Source organism: Bubalus kerabau, chromosome 15, assembly GCF_029407905.1.
Source record: "Bubalus kerabau isolate K-KA32 ecotype Philippines breed swamp buffalo chromosome 15, PCC_UOA_SB_1v2, whole genome shotgun sequence".
Lineage (NCBI taxonomy): Eukaryota > Metazoa > Chordata > Mammalia > Artiodactyla > Bovidae > Bubalus > Bubalus kerabau.
The window spans coordinates 6,485,269-6,511,689 of NC_073638.1; the positions used below are offsets into that span (position 1 = coordinate 6,485,269).

General features: G+C 40.6%; 1 protein-coding gene across 12 annotated transcripts in view; it reads right to left on the reverse strand.

The window, feature by feature from the left end:
- Nucleotides 1-7,558: 7,558 nt before the first annotated feature.
- YAP1 (Yes1 associated transcriptional regulator) overlaps nucleotides 7,559-26,421 on the reverse strand; it is a 135,845-nt gene continuing 116,982 nt past the window's right edge. For all 12 annotated transcript variants that reach the window (XM_055547536.1, XM_055547538.1, XM_055547531.1 and 9 more), the window contains 3 exons: nucleotides 17,806-17,936; nucleotides 12,917-13,029; nucleotides 7,559-11,453 (listed from right to left, as the gene is read on the reverse strand). In XM_055547536.1, coding sequence (XP_055403511.1) covers nucleotides 11,215-11,453; nucleotides 12,917-13,029; nucleotides 17,806-17,936 — 483 coding nt within the window. In that variant the 3' untranslated portion in view covers nucleotides 7,559-11,214. The remainder of the gene's footprint in view (nucleotides 11,454-12,916; nucleotides 13,030-17,805; nucleotides 17,937-26,421) is intronic.

Below are 26,421 nucleotides of genomic sequence, written 5' to 3' on the forward strand. Positions count from 1 at the left end.
TGCTTTAACCATAAACAGGCATGTTCTAATGAAATTTGACCTGCATTTAAAAATTGGGAAGTGACAAAGCTTTTAAACCCACGTTGTACGTTTGGAACTGCTATATGTTAGTTTGGGTTTCTTTTGGTTTTGCTCTTGATTTTAAAGGGGTTGTGGACTGATCTTGTTTTTAATGGTTTCCTGAGTCTCAAGTTGGTTTAATGAGATCAAATACACTCTAGAGTTGTCCATTAAATTCATCATCTAAATAAATTTGTTCTTCATGACAAAACAGGATTAACAGAGTTAGCAACCTCTATTTTTTATCCACTTGGCCAACACATCTCTCTTGGCTCCCAGACTCTTATGGTTAACAGTGATTACAATTGTAGATGGCTGTGAAGTATTTCAGGTCAGCCTCCCCCTTGAGATTGCCAGCTCCACTTGGGCAGGGATGCGGTCCTGTTCATCACGGTGACTCTACACCCACCCAGCAGAATACCTTCCACCCGGGAGGTGCTCTCTGATATTGACAGAATAAGTAGTTTCTCCTTTGTGGGTGGCTTCCTCTTTGGCACTTGTTTTACTCTACAAATTCATTAATCTTTTTCCTGGACATGATTCAGTCTCCTCTTGAATGGAGAGGCCAGAGACAATTCCCCCAAAACTCACTCCTCTCTGGAGGAGTGAACTGTGAGGGGTACTAAGAACTTGTCTGAGTCACGGAGGTCTTGTGAACCGTGCCCACCCCCCAACCCCCCCCCCGCCCCCCCCCCCCCCCCCGGCCCCACCGCCCTTCTAGCCACCTTCAAGAGCTTCTGGAGCTACTTGTCTTACTTCCACATACCCATCTCTGGGGGCACAGCTGCACAGGTCTGTTGCCTCTGGTCTCTAAGGAGCCACACAGAAGCCAGGTTAAACTGAGATCCTTTTCGAGTGCCCCCTCTGCTCATACCAGCTTGTGATTACTGCCCCTCAGCTGGAATGCGGGCGCTGTCAGTGTGCATTCCCAGCATCACGTCTCAGCTCATGGTAGTCCAGTCCAAAGGGTGCAGACTGGATGTGTGGTTTAGCACATATGAAGTACTGCTGCCTCTTGCTGATGCTGTCTGTGACTTCAGTTTTCTGCTGGTGGTTTACTCGGCCCGTTTCTGTTCAATGACACTCCCCTCCCCCACTCCAGTGGTTCATGGCCTTTTGGCCTGTAACTGCTCTTGGTGGACTCACAAGATTAGATTTTCCAGTTTTTCTTTGCTTGAGGTAAGTTTCACAAGTTAGGAATCTGCTCAGACACCAGTTTTCCTAATTTCTCTCTCTGTGTGAGAAATACAATCTATTGTCTTCATTGTCTGAGCAGACAAATCTGATTATACCATTGGGGAAACATCAGTTGCCTTTGAAACGATGTTCCCTCTTGTCTTCCATTTGCTATGTGGAAAAAGTACTCTGAGTTCACCGGTAGTATCTGGGGATGTGTATGCAGCTATCTACATTTTTTCCCCTGTGTATCCAGCCGATTTTGTTAACCTTTGTGCAAGTTCAATCATTTCCTTAAAATGAACGGCGAGCCTGTACTTGAAATACAAATGTTGTGTGAACTCTGCTAGTTTTCTTACCTGCAAAACTAGGATAGGACGTACCTCAGTGGGCTGTTGCCGGGATTGAATGAATTAATACATGAAAAGTGCTTGGCCTACAGTGCACACTCGATACATACTATTATCTGGTCCTGGCCCTGGAGTGTAGTAACCTCTGTGAGGGCAGAGATTTGTATTTGCTTTGATCTTTGCTGTATTCCAGAGTCGGAGAAGGCAATGGCAACCCACTCCAGTACTCTTGCCTGGAGAATCCCATGGACGGAGGAGCCTTGTAGGCTGCAGTCCGTGGGGCTGCTAGGAGTCGGACATGACTGAGTGACTTCACTTTCACTTTTCTGCACTGGAGAAGGAAATGGTAACCCACTCCAGTGTTCTTGACTGGAGAATCCCAGGGACGGGGGAGCCTGGTGGGCTGCCGTCTATGGGGTTGCACAGAGTCGGACATGACTGAAGCGACTTAGCAGTAGCAGCAGCAGCAGAGTCAGGAATAAGGCCTGGCACATACCAAATGTACTGAGTCAATCCATCATATTACAGTTTACAGACCAAAGGAAATACTCCCATTCCCACAATCCTCCTGCTTTGTGCTCTCTCCTCTGCTTATAACACCATTTCTGCTGGTTAAATCATAACCCCTCAATGCTCAATTTAAATACCACCAGTATGAGGCCGTTCTTAGTCATCCCAGGAGGAAGTCTTTCCTTAGACTACACTCATGGTACACTGTGTGAACAACTCTTCAGCACTTAGCAGTTTTCTCTCTTCTATTTTGGGAACAACTTGAGGAAGTTACCATACCACTCACTACTCAAGACTAGAATATTACCTGACAGCATTGTTTCTTGAATCTATGTATACATGATTCTCAAAAACGGAACATTAGCCTCGATAACCAAGAGCACTGCAATGCTGTGGCAGTCTTTGCTAGGATTAGCTCTGTATGAAGGCACAGTCCCACCTGCAGTGGGGCCAGGGATAGACATGGAAGAGGCCCCATGAGTAGAGTTTGCCTGTGTGCACAAGTTCTCCAGTTACGGGCCATGCCCTTAACTTTTACCAGTCACGTCACATAGGGTGGGATTTGGACCTCGGTTTAAGGCACTTAGGAGAAGCAGTAATAATACCTTAAAGGACTTGGTCTTACTTGATCAAGTAAGGTTCTGCTGTTGTTTTTCAGTTGCTAAGTCATGTCCAAATCTTGGGGCTCTTATGTTCCGCAGCACCCTAGGCTTCCCTGTCCTTCACTATCTCTCAGAGTTAGATCAAATTCATGCTCATCAAGTCGGTCATGCTATCTAACCATCTCATCCTCTGCCGCCCTCTTCTCCTTTTGCCTTCAATCTTTCCCAGCATCAGGGTCTTTTCCAATGAGTTGGCTCTTTGCATCAGGTGGCCAGAGTACTGGAGCTTCAGCTTCATCATCAGTCCTTCCAATGCATATTCAGGGTTGATTTCCTATAGGACTGGTTTGATCTCCCTGCAGTCCAAGGGACTCTTTTTCCAGCGCTACAAATCAAAAGCATCCATTCTTTGGTGCTCAGCATTCTTTATCTCCCATCTCTACAAGCCTACTGGAAAAATCATAGCTGTGACTACACTTTTGTTATTAAAGTGATGTCTTTGCTTTTTAATGTGCTGTCTAGGTTTGTCATAGCTTTCCTTCCAAAGAGCAAGAGTCTTTGAATTTCATGGCTGCGGTTACTGTCCACAGCGATTTTGGAGCCCAAGAAATCAAGTCTGTCACTGCTTCTACTTTTTCCCTACTGTTTGCCATGAAGTGATGGGACTGGATGCCATAATCTTAGTGTTTTGAATGCTGAGTTTTAAGCCAGCTTTTCACTCTCCTCTTTCACCCTCATCAAGAGGCTCTTTAGTTCCTCTTCACTTTCTGCCATTCGAGTGGTATCATCTGCATATCCGAGGTTTTTGATACTTCTGGCAATCTTGATTCCAGCTTGTGCTTCATCCAGCCTGTCATTTCAAATGATGTACTCTCTGCATGTAAGTTGAATAACAGGGTGACAATATACAGCCTTGTCATACTCCTTTCCCCATTTGGAACCAGTCAGTTGTTCCATGTTGCTTGGTTCTAATTGTTCCTTCTTGACTTGCATACGTGTTTCTCAGGAGACAGGTAAGGTGGTCTGGTATTCCCACCTCTTGAAGAATTTTCCAATTTGCTGTGATCCACATAGTCAAAGGCTTTAGCATCATCAATGAAGCAGATGTAGATGTTTTTCTGGAATTCCCTTGCTTTCTCTATGATCCAATGAATGTTGGCAACTTGATCCCTAGTTCCTCTGCTTTTTCTAAACCCAGCATGTACATCTGGAAGTTCTTGGTTCACATACTGCTGAAGCCTAACTTCAGCTTAGGGAAGGATTTTGAGCATAATCTTACTTGCATGTTAAATGAGCACAATTGTCTGGTAGCTGGAACATTCTTTGACACTGCCCTTCTTTGGGACTGGTATGAAAACTGACCTCCAGTCCTGTGGCCACTGCTGAGTTTTCCAAATAAGGTAACATGTATAAACATTTTGATAATTATTATAGAATATTACTCATTGCTGTTGGAAAAAAGTATCAAAGCATATTTAGATAAAAATGGGAGGGGTAGGTCACTTGGAGTGCATACTAATGAGAGCAAGCCGACTCATGTAACTATGCAAGTACCCTGAGTAGACCAACTCAAGTTTGAAGGATCATTCTGAACTATTCATTAACAATGTAAAGATGAGAAAGATCATACTCATGTTGAAAAACGTTGCTTTTAAAGAATGTCAGTAACTTACCAGTTATTCCTATATTTCGTTTTGGTCCTTATAAACCAGTGTCAGAGATTGGACAAATTATAATATTTTCACTTGACCCTTGATAGAAGTTCCAGTCTTCCACTCCCATAGTGATGGCAGTGGGATGTAATCTTGATGGGGAAGAATCTGCTTTTGAACTCTGCAGTATTTAGCACGGTACAACACTGAAAACTGTTGGAAATGTTCAGGCCTTGAAAAATTTGCTTTAATGATTTTAGAAAACTGATTGGGATTTGGTCAATAGTTAGTTAATCAATGTTAAATTCCCAGAACAACATTCCAGATTCAGCCAGGGCTTCCTGCTCCATTTTAGATCAATGATGCACCCTCAGAGGGAGTCTTGGGACTTCTCTGGCAGTCCAGTGGTTAAGGCTGTGCTTCCAATGCTGGGGGCATGGGTGCGATCCCTGGCCAGGGAACTAAAATCCCAGGTGCCCTGTGGTGCGGCTAAAAAAATAAAGGGGGGATGTGTGTAGTTCTGAGGTGTTTATAAAATAATGTATTTCCTGTAAGGCATCAGCCATTTTTTGACTGGACAATACATGGGCATATGCTATTTAAGATTTAGATTGTAAGTGACAACGAAATCTCAAGCCCACATTCTACTCTGGCCAGTCTTACTGAGGTTATTTTATAGGGCTCAAGAGATTTCTTAATGTCTGGAGAAAATACTTCAGCAAATGGCCTTCTTCAGTAGGTAGTGCACAAGTAGCTTTGCAGTGTGACTTCAAGTTACTCAGCAGCCTGACGCTTCATGAATGAGACTCTTCGTATCTTTCATAAAATCTAAGGTCCTAATTCATGGTCACCCCAGTGATTGGACTCTCATACAGCTGTGATATTCTGACCATTATTCAGATCCTCATCACTGAGCCAATGAGATGCCTCTGTTGAACCACAGCTGTAGATAAATACAAGTTGCTATAAAGCTCAATCAAGGAGAAATGATCTTCAATTTCCTAGTCCATTTATCACTGTTGGCTTCAGTAGTTCAGGGAGACAGCACTCATTCAACAGTGCTTTTGCCTCAAGTTCTGCCACTTAATCTACAACTTAAAGAAAATGAATTTCTCTTCTAATTGGCCATCATTTCTAATATACCATCATTTTAACCCTGGGTAAATTCACTATACACAAGAACTTGATTGGTAACTCACAAATATATGCTTAAATGGAACTGAGATGTGACTTCTGGAATGTTACAATGCAAATTATACCCAAAAGGTGATGTTTAACTCATAGACTACTTTGTATGGACTCTGTGAGGTCCACATGTGAAGCCCTATGTGAAGGTCATAGGGGCTATAGTCTCAGAAGAGACTTGAGACATAAGGCAACATGGGTAAAATTGTGTCCTAAGCCTAAGAAATAATTTAAGTCATGCTAATAGGATACCCTCCTGATTTAGATGCTTTTTTTTGTTTGTTTTTCGGAGAGGTTTCTTTTAGTAAGAATCAAGCACTGTCCTGCGCGCTGTAGTCCGTGGGGTGGCAAAGAGTCGGACACGACTGAGTGACTGAACAAGAAATTGTCCATTCACTGACTTTGCAATACAAACCAGTATCAACGTCACAAAGTTATAGTAATTCTAGTATTTAATATTTTCACTTAGGAAAAAAAAAAGAAATCCAAGTGCCAGATTAGCTGTTTAGGAATTTTACAGAAATAGGCTCTTCACTCAGATATCTCCAATTAGCAACACACAGACCCAGTTTTGTCTCATTTAGTTTTCAACTGCTAACAGAGTCCTCTCAGTTCAGATGTCAAGTCACCTGATTCAGGAGTTTTGCTTGTGGTTAAAATATGACAGATTAAAAAATTCAGAGTATCTTTTAAACATCATCTTATTTTGCTAGTGCCTTGATTCTACAACTGTTTTCATTTGTGATACTATTACGTTTGCCAGTTTAAAGCTACGTTTATGGTTAGAAAATTATTAATTTCACTTGTATCAGAGCTTTTTGTATCCAGATGATATGGCAAAAAACATTCCATGTTTGATTTAGAAAAACTGCAGCACTATGTCACAGAATTCTCATCTGGTATTAACTCAGCAAATTTTTAATTGGAGAGGATTGTTTATGAAAGTTTTCAGGACTATTTAAATAAAGAAATTAAATGGCAACAGTTTAAAGCAGGACAGGGACAAGTCGCCCTGCCAGAGATAAGGTTGATTCCAGAAGCAGCAGTGTGCGTGCAACCCTGGAGCCCGAGAGAGCAGTACATGGATTTACACTAAATACCAAGCAAAGCCAGATTTTCAGTCTAAGTGATGGCCGCCAGGACTAGGGACGGCCAAGCTGTCATTACAGAAGGAAAGAACGTGACGGGGTCCTTGACGCTGCTCTTCCTTTACAACCTCTGCCGACAGGATGGAAGTCAAGGGATAACTCTCTGGGCTGCTCACCACTTCCCATTACTAGTCCTTTACAATTCTGGTTCACAGACTCCAGAAGGACTGCAAGCCATCCAGTGTAAAGCGTACCGTCTCTTAAGAGTAGCTCCCTAGTAAGAGAGGCAATGTCTATAGACACACAGTATGGTTTTGCGTTAAAATGTACAACCAGTAGTGGTTGTACATTTTACAGAAGGGGAACAATCAATTTCAAGTTCCACAAAATGTTTTACTATCATAAAGAAATTATACATAATAAAACAGTTTTCAGACTTGCCTCACCAAAAACATGTCAATAATTAAGATATTATATACACACAGAAATAAACGATTTTCAAAGACAATCAAATCTACTTCTTCAAAGTTCAGAGCCTACCACTTAAATTTGTGAGTGTTTTAATTTATAAAATAATATCTAATAATTTCCCTAAGTATTATAGGGCTTCCCAGGTAGCGCTAGTGATAAAGAACCCACCTACCAATGCAGGAAACAAGAATTGTGGGTTTGATCCCTGGGTTGCAAAGATCCCCTGAAGGACGGCACAGCAATCCACTCTAGTATTCTTGCCTGGAGATTCCCACGGACAGAGGAGCCTGGTGGGCTATGGTCCACAGGGTTGCAAAGAGTTCGACAAGACTGAAGTGACTTAGCATAGCACATTAAGTATTCTATTTTGGAGATATAAAACCGAAGGCTATTTCAAAAGAAACACTATTTTCTTCTGTGCTGCTATTAACACATGTAGTAAAATCATTTAAGACTGAAGGGGATACAGTTCTGCTTATACACTTTTATCAATGAGGATGGTTTACAGGAAGAGTACAGAACATAAAGTTCAAAGAATTATATCCACACTACAAAAGTTCCAAGTGCCAAACCGACCTTAAGTTTAACCTGCCAGTTACCACTATAATCACCTTTTATTACTTGCACTTGTTCTACTGGAAGACCCATTAAGAAGCCAAAAAAGTTTTAAATACATTAACTGTTAAAAACAACAAAGAAGCGTTTAAAGAAAGAATATATTTGAACCATATAAACAAACAAAAAGGTATTACATAAGAAAAATAATGTAACAATTTATGTAAGTACCTAACATATGAGCATGCTCTTACATCTAAAACAAAAAATAAAAAGGTAACATTGGTACTATATATATATATTTGACAAGTGTGCATTAAAGAATTCTCTAATATAAAACATTTAAAATGTGGAGAATATTTTGCCAAGACACAGAAAACAACTGTTAAGATAGGCACACCCACAATTCTTATAAAAACGTGCTTATGGAAGATAAAATTGATCCGAGCATTCATTTCTCAGTTGTGAAGAAGTTATGAAACTGTAAATCACTGGATATTGCCTCCCACTTTCGCACTGTTTGAGTTTCAACACTGATTAGTATAAATTATGAATTACACAATTAGTTTTATTTTTAAAATTTTAGTGTTTCTGCCAAGGTTCCATATAAAATGCATCTATTTAGTATGAATACTTAAAACAGCAACATCATTTGTATAAAAGTTACTTTCTAATTTTTTTTAAAGCACTGTTGTTTAGAAAATAGTTATTATAACAAATAGTGCTCTGGAAAATCTGAAACTACAAATCAATACGCTCCATCAACCGTAAGTAGATCTAATAAGCCCTAACTAAAAAGAACACAAATGTAAAAAGCTGATAAATTTAAAGATTATAAAATTGGTTTATTGTAAAAGCAATTCAAGAATACCCAGTTAAAATCTTATTCCAATGCCACCCAATACAACCAGGAAGCAGTTAAACACTTTTACATTAGGAACAAGGACAAAAAACAAGAAAGACCACATCAAGGCTGTGATTCAAATTCATGAAGAGAAAGGCTTAGGTCTCCTTCAGGTCAGTACAACGGGTACGGTTAGGTCAAAGCGCCGTGTCCTTCAGGCACCACGGTGCTGCCACAACACTGAGGTATAACTGGGTAAATCCAAGTTGTCGGGGAATGAAGAACTCCATGTTTTTGTTTTGTGGGTGTACTTAAGTGATTGAAATTTTAGGAACAACTGCCTTTAATGACAGCAATATGCAAGACAAGTTTTTATTGAAGAAAAAGAAGCTTATAAAGTTCTCTATCAAGGTCCCACTAAATCTTTACAGCCCCCCTCCCATTTTCCCACCCTCTCCCCTAATCTAAAGCTACTCTGCTGATATATAAGATGAGATCTTAATTTGTGGCTAATGGCAAATTGTAGGCACTCCTTCTAAGTAGCTTTGATCTTCTGCATATAAAAAAGCCAACATGCTGTATCATCCATCCATAAACTCAATTATGCATTCTAGGCAGAATTTCATTTTTCCTCTAAAAAAAAAAAAGAAAAATCAATACATCTATCTGCACAGTGGCCATTTCCCCCCAGACGTAATTCAAGATTTAATCTTTCTGCTGTTTTAATAATAGCCTTAGAGTCAATTATTACGAATGATCGACCTATGAATCAATATATATAACACAACGACTGCATTTTGAGCACTGAAATTACCTAATATAAAACTTTACTTCCAACTTTTGCAATCCTCTAAACTGAAGGGTCAAAATACTTATATTTTGTAATCAGAAAAAAAACCCCACCTATTTTCCGAAGTTGAGGCTTTTCATAGCAGTTTTAGCCAGAAAAAGAGAGATTTTATGTCTTATAAACCCTTGAAAATAAGGGCTTACTCTATAAACACTGAAAGACCCTTAATCGTAGAGGTGCTGCTAGCTGATGCCACTATAATTCACAAGCAAGTATTACTTCATAGCTTATATTGAAGGGTTGATTCATGCTCATTTTGTTCCTTTAAAAATACTCTTTGGAAAACATTATTATTCCTGTAGACACATACTCTAGTTATATCTCTTCCAGTAAAAATAAAAGTATAATCATGATTACCTCTATCTCTTTGCTAAAATCAACTAGTAATATACATTAATCTGATCACTTTACCAGCTAACTTATGACCTTACAGTATCCCATATACTATCCAGGGTAAATTCTCAGCATATAAAAGTAGGAGCAAGTCTTATAAGTAAAAACAATTTTGTAGGCAATATTTCAATGTAGTTTTTAATGTGTTCATTATAAAAGAGAACTAAACTACTAGATTTTACTCCAAAACTAAGGCGAAGGTAATCTTCCAAAGCTAAAGGGGATAATAAAGCCATTTCTTGTTAACTTCTTTCAAATTCAGCAGATAATATCCACTGTGTGCCCAGAGGTCATACAAGACTCCTCGAGGCACTATCCTTAAGAATAGCCCTTTCTAGAACACTAAACCACCACCACCTGCACACTACCCCAACCGGATTTAGACTACTTGTGAAATATAAACTACTAGTCTTGTATTCTAAATGCATACATTCATAGCTACCATTTTAAAATAAATTGGAAAGTAGGGAAAACTCAAAAAAAAAAAAAAAAAGATACATTCTGCTATCACACTATTATAAACATTATAAGTGTGTGTGTGGGTATATATAAAGAGAGCTGATTACCAAGATTTAAATAAGATGGTAAAAAAAACCAGGACTTGTAGATTTACCAAAGGAACTATAATAACTGTCCCAAGCTACAAGTATAAACAGATGCACTACAATGGTAATTTGCCTTAGATTCTGAGGAAAAAAGAAAAAAAAAGAAAAACCCCTAAGACAATAAAAATCCCAATGAAGACCAAAAAAAAAAAAAAAGAAAACAAACAAACAAAAAAACCCCACAATAAAACCCACCAAAATCTATACTAGAGTATGTGGCAATAATTAATATATTTCTATGGAAATTATCTCAAGCCTTATAAGCTCCTAAAATAAAATCAAGGTCACTATGTGACTAATGATAGCACTAGGAGGAAAAAACCCACTGAAAGTAAAACAGTCTTCAGCCTTGGTTTCAGCTAGCTCTTCAAATCAGTCTAAGTACTAAACGTCAGATACAACATTTTTGGCTTGTTAGACCAGTAAGTCATGTTTTTCCACTGGCCAAAGGCAGCTGAAGAACAATTGCTTGAACAAACTAAATGCCGTGACATGAAGCATTTGACTTCCAAGTCTGAGTATTTAGTTAAAATGATTGGTGAACATCTAACTGGGCAAAAGGAATGGCATCCATCATCCAAACAGGCTCACTTCCCCCAGCCCCCAAAACAAACAGTAGTTACAATAGCAAAAGAAACAAAAAAGTTTTTTTTTTTGATTCCTTAGAGCCAACTATGGAAGAGGTCAGCAATATATTAACAGCAGCAATGGACAAGGAAGAGCAAAATAGTGGATGAAAGAATCCTGCTGGACGTTTGTTCATCTTTTTCTGTATTAGCCAGAAGACTGCCCCTGGCTTAACTGGAAATTTCAGGTATAGGTCTTATCTCCTTAGATCCTTCACAGATTTAGAATTCAGTCTACCTGAGGGCTCTATAACCATGTAAGAAAGCTTTCTTTATCTAGCTTGGTGGCGGCCAAAACAGACTCCATGTCGTTGAGGATGTCGGAGCTCAACGCTTCTTGCAGGCTCGGCATCAGCTCCTCCCCTTCTATGTTCATCCCATCTCCCTCCAGGGTTCCGAGGTCCACGTTTGTCCCAGGAATGGCTTCAAGATAGTCTGGGAAACGGTTCTGCTGGGAGGGCAGGGTGCTTTGGTTGATAGTGTCACCTAGATGGACCAGAGAGAGAAAGAAAACAGGTCCTTTTCGAAATGCTGACATCATGACACGCACAGGGAAAGAAACACATTCCTGACAGACTTCCTCCACTGATGCCCACAGTTTACTTTAGGCCAAACAACCCACAGACAGCAAAGTAACGACGCCAAGTGTCCTTCTGCTTCATGTGTTCAGATACTGAACAAGTCTGACTGCTGATTACTGCATGGTCAGCATTGAAGAGGGTCCTGGAAAGAAATTCGCTGAAACATTATATACTCACGAGACAGAGCAGGTACGACACAAGAGTGTCAGTACCTGACTGCTCCAGGCGTGCGCCGCCACCGTAAGGCAAAACAAAGATGAATGGGTGTATCTGTCTTTCTCTAAGTACACACTGGGAACAGAATACAATAAAAAGGCTGCATGAACCTCTATCCCACTCTCAGGAGATTCACATTCACAACAGCAAAACCACGCCTCCCAGAAGTCCTTAGAAAAGTAAGTCTTCCTAGCTTTGCTAACAGGTCTCCCAAACTTACCTGGCCAAGAAACCTTTTTTGCTCATGATGATGTTAACATTCATGAACACTTCAATGGATATGCTTTCAGAAAAACTAACATAAACCATTAATTGTTATAAAAGTTTAGAAAGAAGGGAGAAACGGGGGAGACAGGAGTAAGGAAAGGTGTTACGAGTGAGATGGGTTTGAGGTGACTCGTACGGATGATTTAAGATCCAGATGACGAGATGGTGGTGTGGATTCCCAGGGACACCGACGCCATGGGCTGGATGCACACCATCCCCGCCAAACGCTCCCAGAAGCGGCCAGCTGAGGGGCCAGCTGGAGCCGTTTCAGTGCCCAGCCAGCTCGTGCCCCTGCCAGCTGCCAAGTCCAGGTCAAGGGTGAGCCACAGGAGCAAGGGCTCTATCACCACTTCCGTGGGGCAGCTTTCAAGCTCCTGCAACTCTTCTAAGGAAGGAGGTAAGGCCACCGCCTAACCTTTCCAACCTGCTAACGTGAGGCCCGCATCACCTAAGTTGGACAAAAGACCCTCACAAAAAGAGGGAAGCAGACAAAGAATCACATACACAGAGACATATAAATCAAATACAGAGCTCTTGCTCTGAAGTTAAGAATAAATATCCATATAACAGAGACTTCTAATATGGTCCTCAACTGCCCTGCCCATTAACTCAATATTTTAAATGCTAAGTCATGTCAAATAGAGATAAGACATCCATGACATTTAAAAACTCGGAAAAGACTTCAATTACAAGATGTTATTAAAAAAAAAGAAAAACAAAAAAACAAAAAAACAAAAAAAACAAAGCAGGGCTCAATTAAGTTTACAGGATCTTACCTGGTTTTCTTCTGAATACTCTTGGCTCACTATAGTTTATCAGACCCAGCAATAAAATGACTGTATCTGACTGAAAGCTAGATGACCGAGAGGAACAAAAAGTACCAACCTGTATCCATCTCATCAACACTGTTCAGGAAGTCGTCAGGGGTCCGAGGGACGCTGTAGCTGCTCATGCTGAGTCCGCTGTCTGTGCTCTCATCGCGAGAGTGATAGGTGCCACTGTGAAGAATGAGGGTCACAGACCAACGCAACACACGTAAGAAAAGATTCCAAGGTGAACACATAAACACTTGCTCAGTACCAACGTGATTCCCGGAGGATGAGCGAAGACTACTGCCCTGCAGCATCTGAAACAAGCGCCTTCCTTCAGGGCTGGTACCAAGCTCCTGTGCTATGAAGCAAAATGGACAAGTTGATCCTAATTCAGACTGGCAACCTCAGGGGGTCAAAATTTCTCCTAAGGTTCTGTGGTCATAGGGAAAAGCAAGATACACCCAGCTTTCCTGAGTGACAGGAAACTCTCGGTGTAATGCCGTTTGAATCGGGGGGCTCCACACAGCTTATCTGTCTCAAGGTCTCTGTGCCCTGAGCGGCAGTGGTCACAGGCATGGGTCAAAACACAGCTTCTAGGTGGTACTAAGACAGGCCTGCACTAGCTTCCTGCTGAATTCCTCGGCTCATGCAGAGTTTAAGCCAGAAAAATGAACCCTAAATAAAGAACCAGAATTTCTTTTTGGACTGGGCCAAAACAGATGAGTCACTGCTGATAAGAACAGAACTCACTAGCTTGATCTCCTTGCTTCTGTTTGGGAAAGTGGGGGGAACCCCAAACAAATACCTCAGCATGAAATAGGAGTCCTGAGAGTTCCAGTGGAAGGAACTGATTAAAAACAAAAACCAAAACAGCCCTGCAAGGCACATAGCTTGAGAAAAACAGAACCAAGACAGATTTTTACTTTAGGCTGAATGAAAAGTATCACAGATTTACATACAAGTATGGTAAATATTGTAAAAAAAATCTGGAAAAGGTCAGTTTTCATTCCAATCCCAAAGAAAGGCAACGCCAAAGAATGCTCAAACTACTGCACAATTGCACTCATCTCACACGCTAGTAAAGTAATGCTCAAAATTCTCCAAGCCAGGCTTCAGCAATATATGAACCGTGAACTTCCTGATGTTCAAGCTGGTTTTAGAAAAGGCAGAGGAACCAGAGATCAAATTGCCAACATCCGCTGGATCATGGAAAAAGCAAGAGAGTTCCAGAAAAACATCTATTTCTGCTTTATTGACTATGCCAAAGCCCTTGACTGTGTGGATCACAGTAAACTGTGGAAAATTCTTAAAGAGATGAGAATACCAGACCACCTGACCTGCCTCTTGAGAAACCTCTATGCAGGTCAGGAAGCAACAGTTAGAACTGGACATGGAACAACAGACTGGTTCCAAATAGGAAAAGGAGTACATCAAGGCTGTATACTGTCACCCTGCTTATTTAACTTATATGCAGAGTACATCATGAGAAATGCTGGACTGGAAGAAACACAAGCTGGAATCAAGATTGCCAGGAGAAATATCAATAACCTCAGATATGCAGATGACACCACCCCTATGGCAGAAAGTGAAGAGGAACTCAAAAGCCTCTTGATGAAGGTGAAAGTGGAGAGTGAAAAAGTTGGCTTAAAGCTCAACATTCAGAAAACGAAGATCATGGCATCCGGTCCCATCACTTCATGGGAAATAGATAGGGAAACAGTGGAAACAGTGTCAGACTTTAGTTTTCTGGGCTCCAAAATCACTGCAGATGGTGACTGCAGCCATGAAATTAAAAGACGCTTACTCCTTGGAAGGAAAGTTATGACCAACCTAGATAGCATATTCAAAAGCAGAGACATTACTTTGCCAACAAAGGTCCGTCTAGTCAAGGCTATGGTTTTTCCAGTGGTCATGTATGGATGTGAGAGTTGGACTGTGAAGAAGGCTGAGCACCGAAGAATTGATGCTTTTGAACTGTGGTGTTGGAGAAGACTCTTGAGAGTCCCTTGGACTGCAAGGAGATCCAACCAGTCCATTCTGAAGGAGATCAGCCCTGGGATTTCTTTGGAAGGAATGATGCTGAAGCTGAAACTCCAATATTTTGGCCACCTCATGCGAAGAGTTGACTCATTGGAAAAGACTCTGATGCTGGGAGGGATTGGGGGCAGGAGGAGAAGGGGACGACAGAGGATGAGATGGCTGGATGGCATCACTGACTCGATGGACGTGAGTCTGAATGAACTCCGGGAGTTGGTGATGGACAGGGAGGCCTGGCGTGCTGCGATTCATGGGGTCGCAAAGAGTCGGACACGACTGAGCGACTGATCTGATCTGATGGTAAATATCCTCAGAACATTACTTTCATAAACAGAAGACTTCCCTAAACCTAGTAGCACGGAGACACCAGGTGGCATCGACAGTAAAGTCAGGGGTTCTACTAATTCTAGAAAATCTTACAGCACAGTGTGAAATAAAGGCAACTGTAATTCTTAACAGTCACTGACTACAGAGGGAACTTAACTTTCCTCACAGCTTGGATGTCTGAAGAGCTGTTCAGTTTACACAAAAATTAAATAAAAAATAACTAAGCTTTAAAACCAAGCTTTCACAGTTGCTCAAGGTTGAGAGCCCAAGCCCTTAAACTTCTTCCCTACATTACTCAATGCACTTGCCTTGTTCCCTCTTTCACACTGTATATTGCAACCACTAGTTCAACGCTTCTGTCAGATTTTGGCAAGATTCGAAAGCCTCACACAGATCCAAGAAAACACAAATTTGCCTCTGAGACCATTTGTACACAATGCAAGCACTTCGGAGAAGCCCTCAGGATGTGGTTTGTTTTTATTTTGCCTGACTCCATCTGGGACAAGGGCCTGGTCCTAGTCATCGCTCTACTCCCACTGCTCACCACGGGGCACATATCAAGACACTCAAGACTCTGTTACAGAATGGCTGAATTTACACAGTTGTTCAGAGTTCTTTCCAGGCCTCAGGGGAAGCACATGGGCATTCCTGAGGACAGAGTTCACAAGGCCATTTCCCTGATTAGGAACTGCTCCCTGCAGCCCCCATCTCCCTCCAGTGACACGCACTGAGCATCTGCTACTATGTGACAGGGATGAGACAAGGCTGAGCAATCGGAGGTTAACAACAACAGCCTGCAACTGATGCTTTCTGAGAGGCTCACAACTTCAGGGAGGGAGGGGAACAAATACACATACAAGGGCTACGTGAACGAAGTGCTTTCAGAAGAGAAAACTTTCAAAGTACAGGGGAAAGGTTTAATGGAGCGGAATGCCAGAGCTGGCCTTGAAACATCTGAGTAAAAAGGAGACGAGTGAATGTACCACCATCACCAGAGTCAACTCCATGGCAAGTTAGGGGAACAAGTGCTTAGAGTTTAAGGAATATCATAAATTAAATACAGGCAGTGGGGGAAACCATCCAACGTTTCTGAAAAGAAAAATGCTAGAGTTAGATGTGTGTTTTAGAAACTGGGGTACTACAGACAGGAGACATGGGATTCTGCCCTGAGACTAGCAACTTTGGGGATGATTCACTCTGTTCTTTACCAGAAAATAGAATCTTAAACTGTAGCTCAGCTTTTATCAAAAGTTCTAAGAATCTGCACAAACGACTACCAGGAGGCTATGCGGTCTCCATCCCTCTCTTCCAGATGGTCTCATTTTATCCCTGGACCAATAAACACAAGCCTTCAGTGACATGGGTACTGGAATTACATTGATCTGAAATTTCCTCTGTGGGGGCAAAAAGGTCTGTGGCTATGACTTTTCTGGCTATTAACCTCAGAATTATAATCTTCTATAAATACACTCAATTATTGGCAGGACTTTTAAACTGCATGTATCAGAGAGTAAATACAAAACTTAAATACATTTTAGATGGCCTTTAAGTTGTCCTGTTTTCAATGTCATTTGTTTCCAGGAGTTTTTCATTTCCCTTTTGATTTCTTCTTAGATGGCCTTTGAAATCAAACCAGTCAATCAGGCCACCAGCACTAATCTTAAGAGAGAGCAAGTTTATTGTACTAAACATTTTGGCATGACAAGATATCTTATTTTTCTTAGGGTCTGGATGTTTTCAATTCAACTTGTGAGAACTGAAAGGGTAGCATAATAACCTTCCTAAATCAATATACCTTTCAACATTCTTAAAAGTGCACTGTCTAAAACTGATTACAAACAAAAGCAAAGACCAGAAAGCATTTGTTCCTTATTTTAAAAATCGAAACTGCATAAATATTTGACAATCTACAAGAAATAATTGTAGTCAAGTCTTAGTTTTAAGTGCCTTTCTAGGCAAAGATGATGATCTGTCTCAGCTTGCAGTTTTCAACACAGCACTACATATAATAACATCTTTGCAATATGCCCGAAATCCAAGATTTCTGGTAATTCACTAAAAATCATCCTTAACTGTGCTATTTTGGAATACTCTTTAATATTAACACATTATTTGAAAGACACACAACCTTACTTTTTATCTCCTTGACCTATAGCCCTTAAGAATATGAGACCTTACAGGGCTCCTGTAGTGAAACTTCTCAGGTTGAACACTTACGTGGAAAATTCCTTCCAAAGATTCTTATAATGCTGCCCTAAGCAGGTTTAAGATACCTCTTTTTTTTCCTGCTTTCATAGAAAGGCATTCACACGTCCCTTCACGATTCTGCAAGTAACTTAGTCAACAGCACAGGCACAAGCAAACACGTGACTCTGAGTAAGTATCCCCTCTACAAGTCTCAACAGCTCATTTCCTCTCATAGCAGCCAGCGTCTAATCCTCAAGCTTTATTGTACGAGCCATTTATGGAGAGATTCATTTACAGCCGTGGTTCTTGGCCCACACGGATGTTCAAACAGCTTATTATATATAAGAACTAAGGAGAACACCATAAGCTGTAATTTTTTTGAGATGTTGGCCAGTAGCAACTCTTACCAACCTGTTAAGAAAGGGATCTGAGCTATTGGTCGTCATGGTTCTCAATTCCTGAGACATCCCAGGAGAAGATACTGGATTTTGAGTCCCACCATCCTGCTCCAGTGTTGGTAACTGGCTACGGAGAGCTAATTCCTAAAAAAACAAAAACAAAAAACAATCAACACAAACAAACAGAATCAATCCACTAATTAACAAATTTATCATTAGATTTAAAGTAATAACCCTGTACATATAAAGCTTAAGTATTAACATCTAAAAGTTATTGAGTTGACCAGTCAGAAGGGCCAAGTTCTTCTCTCCATTTCAAGTTACTGAACACTAAATTACATAAACTGAAAGTTTATCCAGGCTTATTAACCCCCCCAACATATACTTAACCAACTTAGCTACTTAGTTTTCTCTTGTTATTTTATTCTGGCAGACATGCCTAAATCCCTCCTTTAGAATAGGGTGGCAAGTCTGACCAACTCTCATACAGTTTCATATATTTGGCACCAGTAATAAAAATAAGGTCAAAAGAACAAAATTTGGTGATTTACCAAGACACCAACACTCCTCACTGCCCTTCTGCACTGTTTTACACTTTGGTATCAAGCGACTCAATCTGACTTCAGGTTTTTCAGTCTTGAGCTACTGATATCTTCAGGGGTATCCAACAGTTTCTCAGCAGGATACCACCTGGAAACTGAGCAAAAGCTGTGAGCCATTACTACTGACTGTTTCAGAAGGCCTGCCCCAACATGCTTTCAAACATTCTAGGTCTCAGCTTTTCAACTGCCCAGGGCTTCAAGGCTAGTTCACTTCTCTCTGGCCAAGTCCTACACCTTCATTACCAGCTTGTCCTTTTCCTCACCTTTTCATCCATTCACTGTACCCTTTTCTGAGGATTTCCACTGTGCCTCTCAAGCTCTCATCAACATCTTCTGCTAGAGATCAGCTTTCTCCTCCTTGACAGTTTTGGTCTGACTTGAAACGTGGCTTTCTATCACAAAGGACACTTCCCTACCTCTTGCAAGTGGGCAAGCCTGCTCACCAAGGCACACACCACCTCCAAGACCCTCACTCCCAGGGCACCACTGGGTCCAGAGGCTGTGGAGGTATTCTCTGAGCTCTGCACCAACATTTCTAGACTTTGCAACAACCACTTTTTACTCAGGTTTCTCCCTTCTAGATATACCATCCTTTAAATGGTTTCTTAGCCAGAAAGTCATGACAGAATGCAGAGGGTCTGTGAACTTCGATGGAGAAAAAAAGCTACATCTTTATTTCATTAAACTGTAACTGAAATTTAGCATTTTCTTCAATTATGTTAGGCAACAAACAGTAGTATTTACTATACCTCCGATTTTTCATCAGTAGAAAACATTTTCATATCATACTCCAGTTGTTAAGTTTCTTAAAAATGTTCACTACTATTCCAATATTAGTCATAAGACATGCCATGATCTCTCATTACTTATACATTATGCAGATGATTTATTCAACATGTGAGCTCTGTAAATTTCTGGATTCCAATGATCTTTATCCCCACATACCTCAAAACCACCCATTTGTACAGCCAAGACCTTGCTACTTAAAACCAAACCTGCCTGTACAATCTTTACTCACGTTTGGGACAATGATCAGTGTTTCACTTTATTCAAACTGCACTTTACCACTAGGGAACTATCAACAGCCATGCACAAAATCTATATGGTAATCTAATGTTGAAGTTCCTGGATTTCTACATTGCAACAGTATCGTTCACTACTGTATTTCCATGAGCAGCTCCCTTGTCACATCCTGGACTGGTATACAAAGTTCTTTCCCAGAAATCTTACACATGCTCATCCTGCTTTCTGGGACTGTATTTTTTCTTTCCACCCAATAAGAGGTAGAACTCTTACTCTTCCAGGTTACTGGCTCTTTTCCCCTACAAGCTTGAACTCAGGCCTGATCATTTTATTTATTCCTTTAAACTTTGTTTTAACATGTATTTATTCCTGGCTGTGCTGGCTGGGTCTTCCCTGTCACGTGTGAGCTTTCTCTAGCTGCGCTGCGTGAGGGCGCCTGTTTCCTGAGGCTGCGGCCCCTCCCGCTGCAGAGCTCTGCTTGAGTGCGCAGGTGCGCGCCATGGGGCCCAGCCACCCTGAGACCTCCTTCCGAGTGAGGGGTTGAGTCTGTGCTCCCTGAACTGGCAGGTGGACCCCCAACCACTAAACCACCAGGGAAGCCCTGAGCAGATCATTGTAAATACACACAAGTACCTCTAAGATTCCTGATACACACACAAATTTTGTTTCAACACAGCAAATTCCAACAATGAATCAATACTAAAAATATGCTTGCTTCATTTCTATGCTGAGATTGCTAAGAAATGCTAAGAGAAAAACCATACAGCTATCCAGATTATCATAAATTAATTCTCTGGTCTTGGCTGGGCCTCTAGTATCACTTACTTTTTTTTTTTGGTGGTGGTGGTGGTTGGGGGTGGGGTGGTTCTTGGTTACTTTTTCTCACATTCTCATGATTCCTACTCCGAATCTGGCACACTCTCTCAAGCCCCCAGTCACTCACGTGCTCTCCCTTTCTCCAGCTCCCTCCCATTTAAATCAGGACACTACTGGTCATCAGCCACAATCATGGTTTTCTGGTTCCCCCTGTCACCCTGGGCTGCTCCCACAAAGCCATCTTCATTCATACTTACATCTTCTCTTCCAGGCTCAAAAAATGGATTCCCCACCGCCACCTCCTGTTCTAGGCCAACCCAGGCTCCTAGCAGGTTCTGGGGATCCCATTTACTGGTTTTCTCTGTATTTTCTATCTCTAACCTCACCCACACCCCACTTTCATCTTTCAAAGTAACAAGTGACTTTAAAACAAAGACAGTTTGCACTCCCCACAGACTGTAGGTCTATGATATGGCATGTTTTCCTCTGATACTATGTCTTTCATACACTCTTCTCTTGACTAAAAAAAAAACAATACTTCTATTTAAGATCCAGTTACCTTCTCTAGGTACTTCTCCAGAATGACCCCATCTCCATCTTTAGATTGAATTACACAGATGGACATTATGTCTTTAACACCCTGTTCAGTTCAGTTCAGTTGCTCAGTTGTGTCCAACTCTTTGCGACTCCATGGACTGCGGCACACCAGGCTTCCCTGTCCATCACCAACTCCCGGAGCTTGCTCACACACATGTCCATTGAGTCAGTGATGACATCCAACCATCTCATCCTGTCATCCCCTTCTCGTCCCGCCTTCAATCTTTCTCAGCATCAAGGTCTTTTCCAGTGAGTCAGTTCTCTGCATCAGGTGGCCCAAGTATCGCAGCTTCAGCTTCAGCATCAGTCCTTCCAATGAATATTCAGGACTGATTTCCTTTAGGATTATTAACTGGTTTGCTCATCTGCAAGTCCATGAACTGCAGCACACCAGGCTTCCCTGTCCATCACCAACTCCTGGAGCTTGCTCAAACACATATCCATAGAGTTGCTGATGAAATTCAACTGTCCAAGGGACTCTCAAGAGTCTTCTCTAATACCACAGTTCAAAACCATCAATTCTTCGGCGCTCAGCTTTCTTTATGGTCCGACTCTCACATTCACACGTAACTACTAGAAAAATCATAGCTTTAACTAGATGGGCTTTTGTTGATAAAGTAATGTCTCTGCTTTTTAGTGTGCTGTCTAGGTTTGTCATAGCTTTTCTTCCAAGGAGCAAGCGTCTTTTAATTTCATGGCTACAGTATCCATCTGCAGTGATTTTGCAGCCCAAGAAAATAAAATCTGTCACTGCTTCCCTATCTATTTTCCATGAAGTGATGGGACCAGATGCCCTGATCTTAAGTTTTTTCAATGCTGAGTTTTAAGCCAACATTTCCACTCTCCTTTCACCCTCATCAAGAAGCTCGTTAGTTCCTCTTTGCTTTCTGCCATAAGGGTGGTGTCTTCTGCATATCTGAGGTTATTGATATTTCTCCTGGCAATCTTGATTCCAGCTTGTGCTTCATCCAGCCCAGTGTTTCTCATGACGTATTCTGTATATAAGTTAAATAAGCAGGGTGACAATATTCAGCCTTGATGTACTCCTTTCCCAGTTTGGAACCAGTCTGCTGTTCCGTGTCCAATTGTAAATGTTTTTTCTCGATTTGCATACAGGTTTCTCAGGAGGCAGGTAAAGTGTCTGCTATACCCATCTCTAAGGATTTTCCACAGTTTGTTGTGATCCACACAAAGGCTTTAGTGTAGTCAATGAAACAGAAGTAGATGTTTTTCTGAAATTCTCTTGCTTTTTCTATGATCCAATGGATGTTGGCAATTTGATCTCTGGTTCCTCTGCCTTTTCTAAATCCAGTTTGAACATCTGGAAGTTCTTGGTTCACATACTGTTGGAGCCTAGCTTGGAGAATTTTGAGCGTTACTCCTCTAGTGTTTGAGATCAGTGCAATTGTGCGGTAGTTTGAACATTCTTTGGCATTGCCTTTCTTTGGGATTGGAATGAAAACTGACCTTTTCCAGTCCTGTGGACACTGCGGAGTTGTCCAAATTTGTTGCCATACTGAGTGCAGCATTTTCACAGCATCATCTTTTAGAATTTGAAATAGCTCAGCTGGAATTCCATCACCTCCACTAGGTCTGTTTGTAGTGATGCTTCCTAAGGCCCACTTGACTTCACATGCCAGGATGTTTGGCTGTAGGTGAGTGATCACACCATCATGGTTATCTGGATTATTAAGATCTTTTTTGTCTAGTTTCTCCTTGCATTCTTGCCACCTCTTCTTACAATCTTCTGCTTCTGTTAGGTTCATACCGTTTCTGTCCTTTATTGTGCCCATCTTGGAATGAAATGTTCCGTTGGTATCTCTAATTTTCTTGAAGAGATCTCTGGTTTTTCTCATTCTATTGTTTTCCTCTATTTCTTTGCATTGATCAATGCAAAGTTCAGTTCACTTCAGTCGCTCATTCGTGTCTGACTCTTTGCGACCCCATGGACTGCAGCACGTCAGGCTTCCCTGTCCATCACCAGCTCCCAGAGGTTGCCCAAACTCATGTCCATTGAGTCGGTAATGCCATCCAACCATCTCATCCTCTGTCATTCCTTTCTCCTCCCACCTTCAATCTTTCCCAGCAGCAGGTGACCAAAATATTGGAGTTTAAGCTTCAGCATCACTCTTTCCAATGAATATTCAGGACTGATTTCCTTTAGAATGGACTAGTTGGATCTCCTTGCAGTCCAAGGGACTCTCAAGAGTCTTCTCCAACACCACAGTTCAAAAGCATCAATTCTTCGGTGGTCAGCTTTCTTTACAGTCCAACTTTCACATCCATACATGATTACTGGAAAAACCACAGCTTTGACAAAAAGATCTTTGTTGGCAAAGTGATGTTTCTGCTTTTTAATATGCTGTCTAGGTTTGTCATAGCTGTTCTTCCAAGGAACAAGCGTCTTTTAATTTCGTGGCTGCAGTCACCATCTGCAGTGATTTTGGAGCCCTAAAAATAAAAGTCTCTCACTGTTTCCATTAAGGCTTTCTCTCTCCTAGAATTCTTTGGAACTCTGTAGTCAGATAGCTATACCTTTGCTTTGCTCCTTTTTCCTTCTGCTTCTCTTCTCAGCCTGACATATATATGTACTTAGCACTTAGTACACGCTTATCTCAGCATTTATCACAAGATATTGTAATCATTCCTTCACTATTTCTTCTCTGTCCCTAAAGGTACAAAGTGAATAAATTAATGGATGCTTTGGAGCATAAAAGAGCTTCTAAACACTTTGAAGAATTTATATTGCTATTAAAACATGAGGATGTTAAAAGCAATAAAGTTTAAAATGAGTAAAATTACAGGCTCCAGATGAGGTTGATGCCTCGGGAAGAGGCATTCTTTTGTTTTCTGTGTACCTAGTTTTGACTTCTTGCAACATGAAGCAAATAGATCATTACTGAAACAACTTAATAAACTGGCTATACTTTTCATATTGTCCTTCACAACTTTTTGTCTTACACTTTTTGATCATTTCTATTTTTTTAAGGTTTTATGAAGCCAAAGCTAATTGCCATGTGCAAAATCTCCATGTTCTCATTCTGCCACATTGCTTGTTTGAAGCTGACAGATTTTTACTTCTTGCTGTCTTTAACAACTGAATTTCTACTGTCAGTAGACACTGAAGAACCAACTATCCACATTTACAAAGAAAGGTAATTTAGAGATGTGAATAAGAAGGCCGATCTTTCTTATAAGTTGCTCAAGAAGATATCCAACCCCCCCGACAGGATACAGAAATATATACTTCTCATCAAATCTATTTTTGAGTCAAGACTAAGAGCAACTAACCTAGGGATTCACCTAAACTGAACTTGAAAGGAACAAGGGGAAAAAAATGCCACTTTATTTACTGGGAGTGGTGGCAGGAGGATGTTAGCATTAACAGTAGGGAATACGGCGTGAAAACAAATGTAATGTGGTAAGGCCAATAATACAAATAACATATACATAGATTATGGAACCCATACACATCAGGTATGAATATTCAGCCGAGGTTCGAAACTTCTAGTTATAGGAAAAATAAACAAAATCCCAAAACCAACCAGGGTTGATTAGAAGTACTTTTTGAAGTTTTATTGAGGTATAATTGATATATAATAGTTTATACATATATTATCCAAAGATGGGTATATTTTCACATAGCTCAGTATTTGCTAAAAACAAAACAACTTCAAGTAACTGAAGTTGACTTGGTAGCTCCCTCCCTAAAGCATTAATTCTTTTGTTAACATTTTAATCTGCTGTGAACATAATTTATTTCATGGACTTCAATAAGGAAGATCAACATTTTTGTTGATATTTTAAAGAAACTGTCAAGAGTTGGTGAGGAAAACCATATGTACTTATGTAAGAAAACAGGCCAACTTCTTCCCACTTCTTATATATAAGTTTGGAGTTCACATGAATATTAAAACAATAAGGCCCACTTCCACATAAACACACACACATCCATATAGAGATGGAAAATCTCAGAAGTGTCTGACTCTGTGCTTTGCCTCGTCAGGTTTTAAAGGAAAGTGAATGTGGAGTCAGGTTAACTGAGAGAGTTCCTCCCTAAAGCTGTCCTGCTGCCAGTGAGGAACAATTAGATCATGGGTTTTCACTGTGAGTAAGCTTTATATTTGTATTCTTAGCCAAGGACTGCAAATGTGAAAGTGAACACACTGCATAAAATTAACAATTTTATAGTAAAATATTCAAAATGTTTCAGAGTGTACAGAATTTTTGCTAGTGACTTTGTGAGCTTAGTTGCTCAGTTGTGTCCGATTTTTTGTGACCCCATGGACTGTATCCCCCCAGGCTCCTCTGTCCATAGGATTCTCCAGGCAAGAATGCTGGAGTGGGCTGCCACTCCCTTCTCCAGGGGATCTTCCCGATCCAGGATCGAACCAGGGTCTCCTGTATTGTAGGCAGATTCTTAAACGTCTGAGCCACCAGGAAAACCCAGTGCCTTTATAGAAAAATAATTACTTTAATATGGATAACTATGAAATGAAGTTACATAATCTGAATTTTTTAATCAAAAATATTTTATATAAACTTTCTTCATACTATCCATCTTAAAATAATGCCTGTATATATCTACATATACCTATGTAGAATACATCCATTCTATTGAAATTATTAAAGCATTTTGGATGAATATGAACATTATTTTGTAATTGAGTAAATCTGGCATAGCTGTTTTAAAAATCAGCCTTGGGACATATTTGGATTGTCTACAAAAACTGATTTCAGTTGAAACATTTCATGTTGAAAGTTACGTCTATCTCTAAAGAAGCTCTTTATCCCGAACAAATGTCTAAAATTAGAATACTGAGCTAAAAATACAAGTTCGTTAAGCTTCTCTTTTCCCAAAGGTAGTCAGAATAAATAGTATGACAGACTTTCAAAAATGGAGAACTAAGCAAGTTATACGAAATTCAGCCAAAATTTATCATGCTTCTGTATTTCAAAGGTCAAACAGTTCTTTTAGAGTATTTGACTTTTTCTAACGGAAGCAAGTATTTTTAGCTCATTTTCTTCTGTAATAATACAAAAATGTGGTGACTTTTCCCACTGAGCCTGTAAATCTTAGCTAATCTGGGATGCGTGTGGAGCCAGGGCTATCTGCACTGTAAGTAAAACTCATGGACCCAGTTTGGTCTGGAGGGAACTTTCCAGGATGGTTTATAAAGGAAAACAGGATGCGTCTGGTTCATATAGTGGACTTTTATGGACTCAAAATCTAGACATAAGCCATTGGTCCTTTTAAAATTTCCCTTCTCTTATTTAAATGGCAGTACCATTTCTCATAGGGTAAAAAAGATACTTAAAGATATTAAGTATTTTGGCCCCATAAAAAATTGATGCTTTGGTTCACATTATTTAGAAAAATAAGGAGAAAGGCAGTAGAAGAAGTCAGTAGTCCGGAAACACTTTGAACACTGCTAGATTATTAGCCCACTCCAGTGTTCTTGCCTGGAGAATCCCAGGGACGGGGGAGCCTGGTGGGCTGCCGTCTATGGGGTCGCACAGAGTTGGACATGACTGAAGCGACTTGGCAGCAGCAGGAGCAGATTATTAAATTCTTAAGAGTACCCAAATGG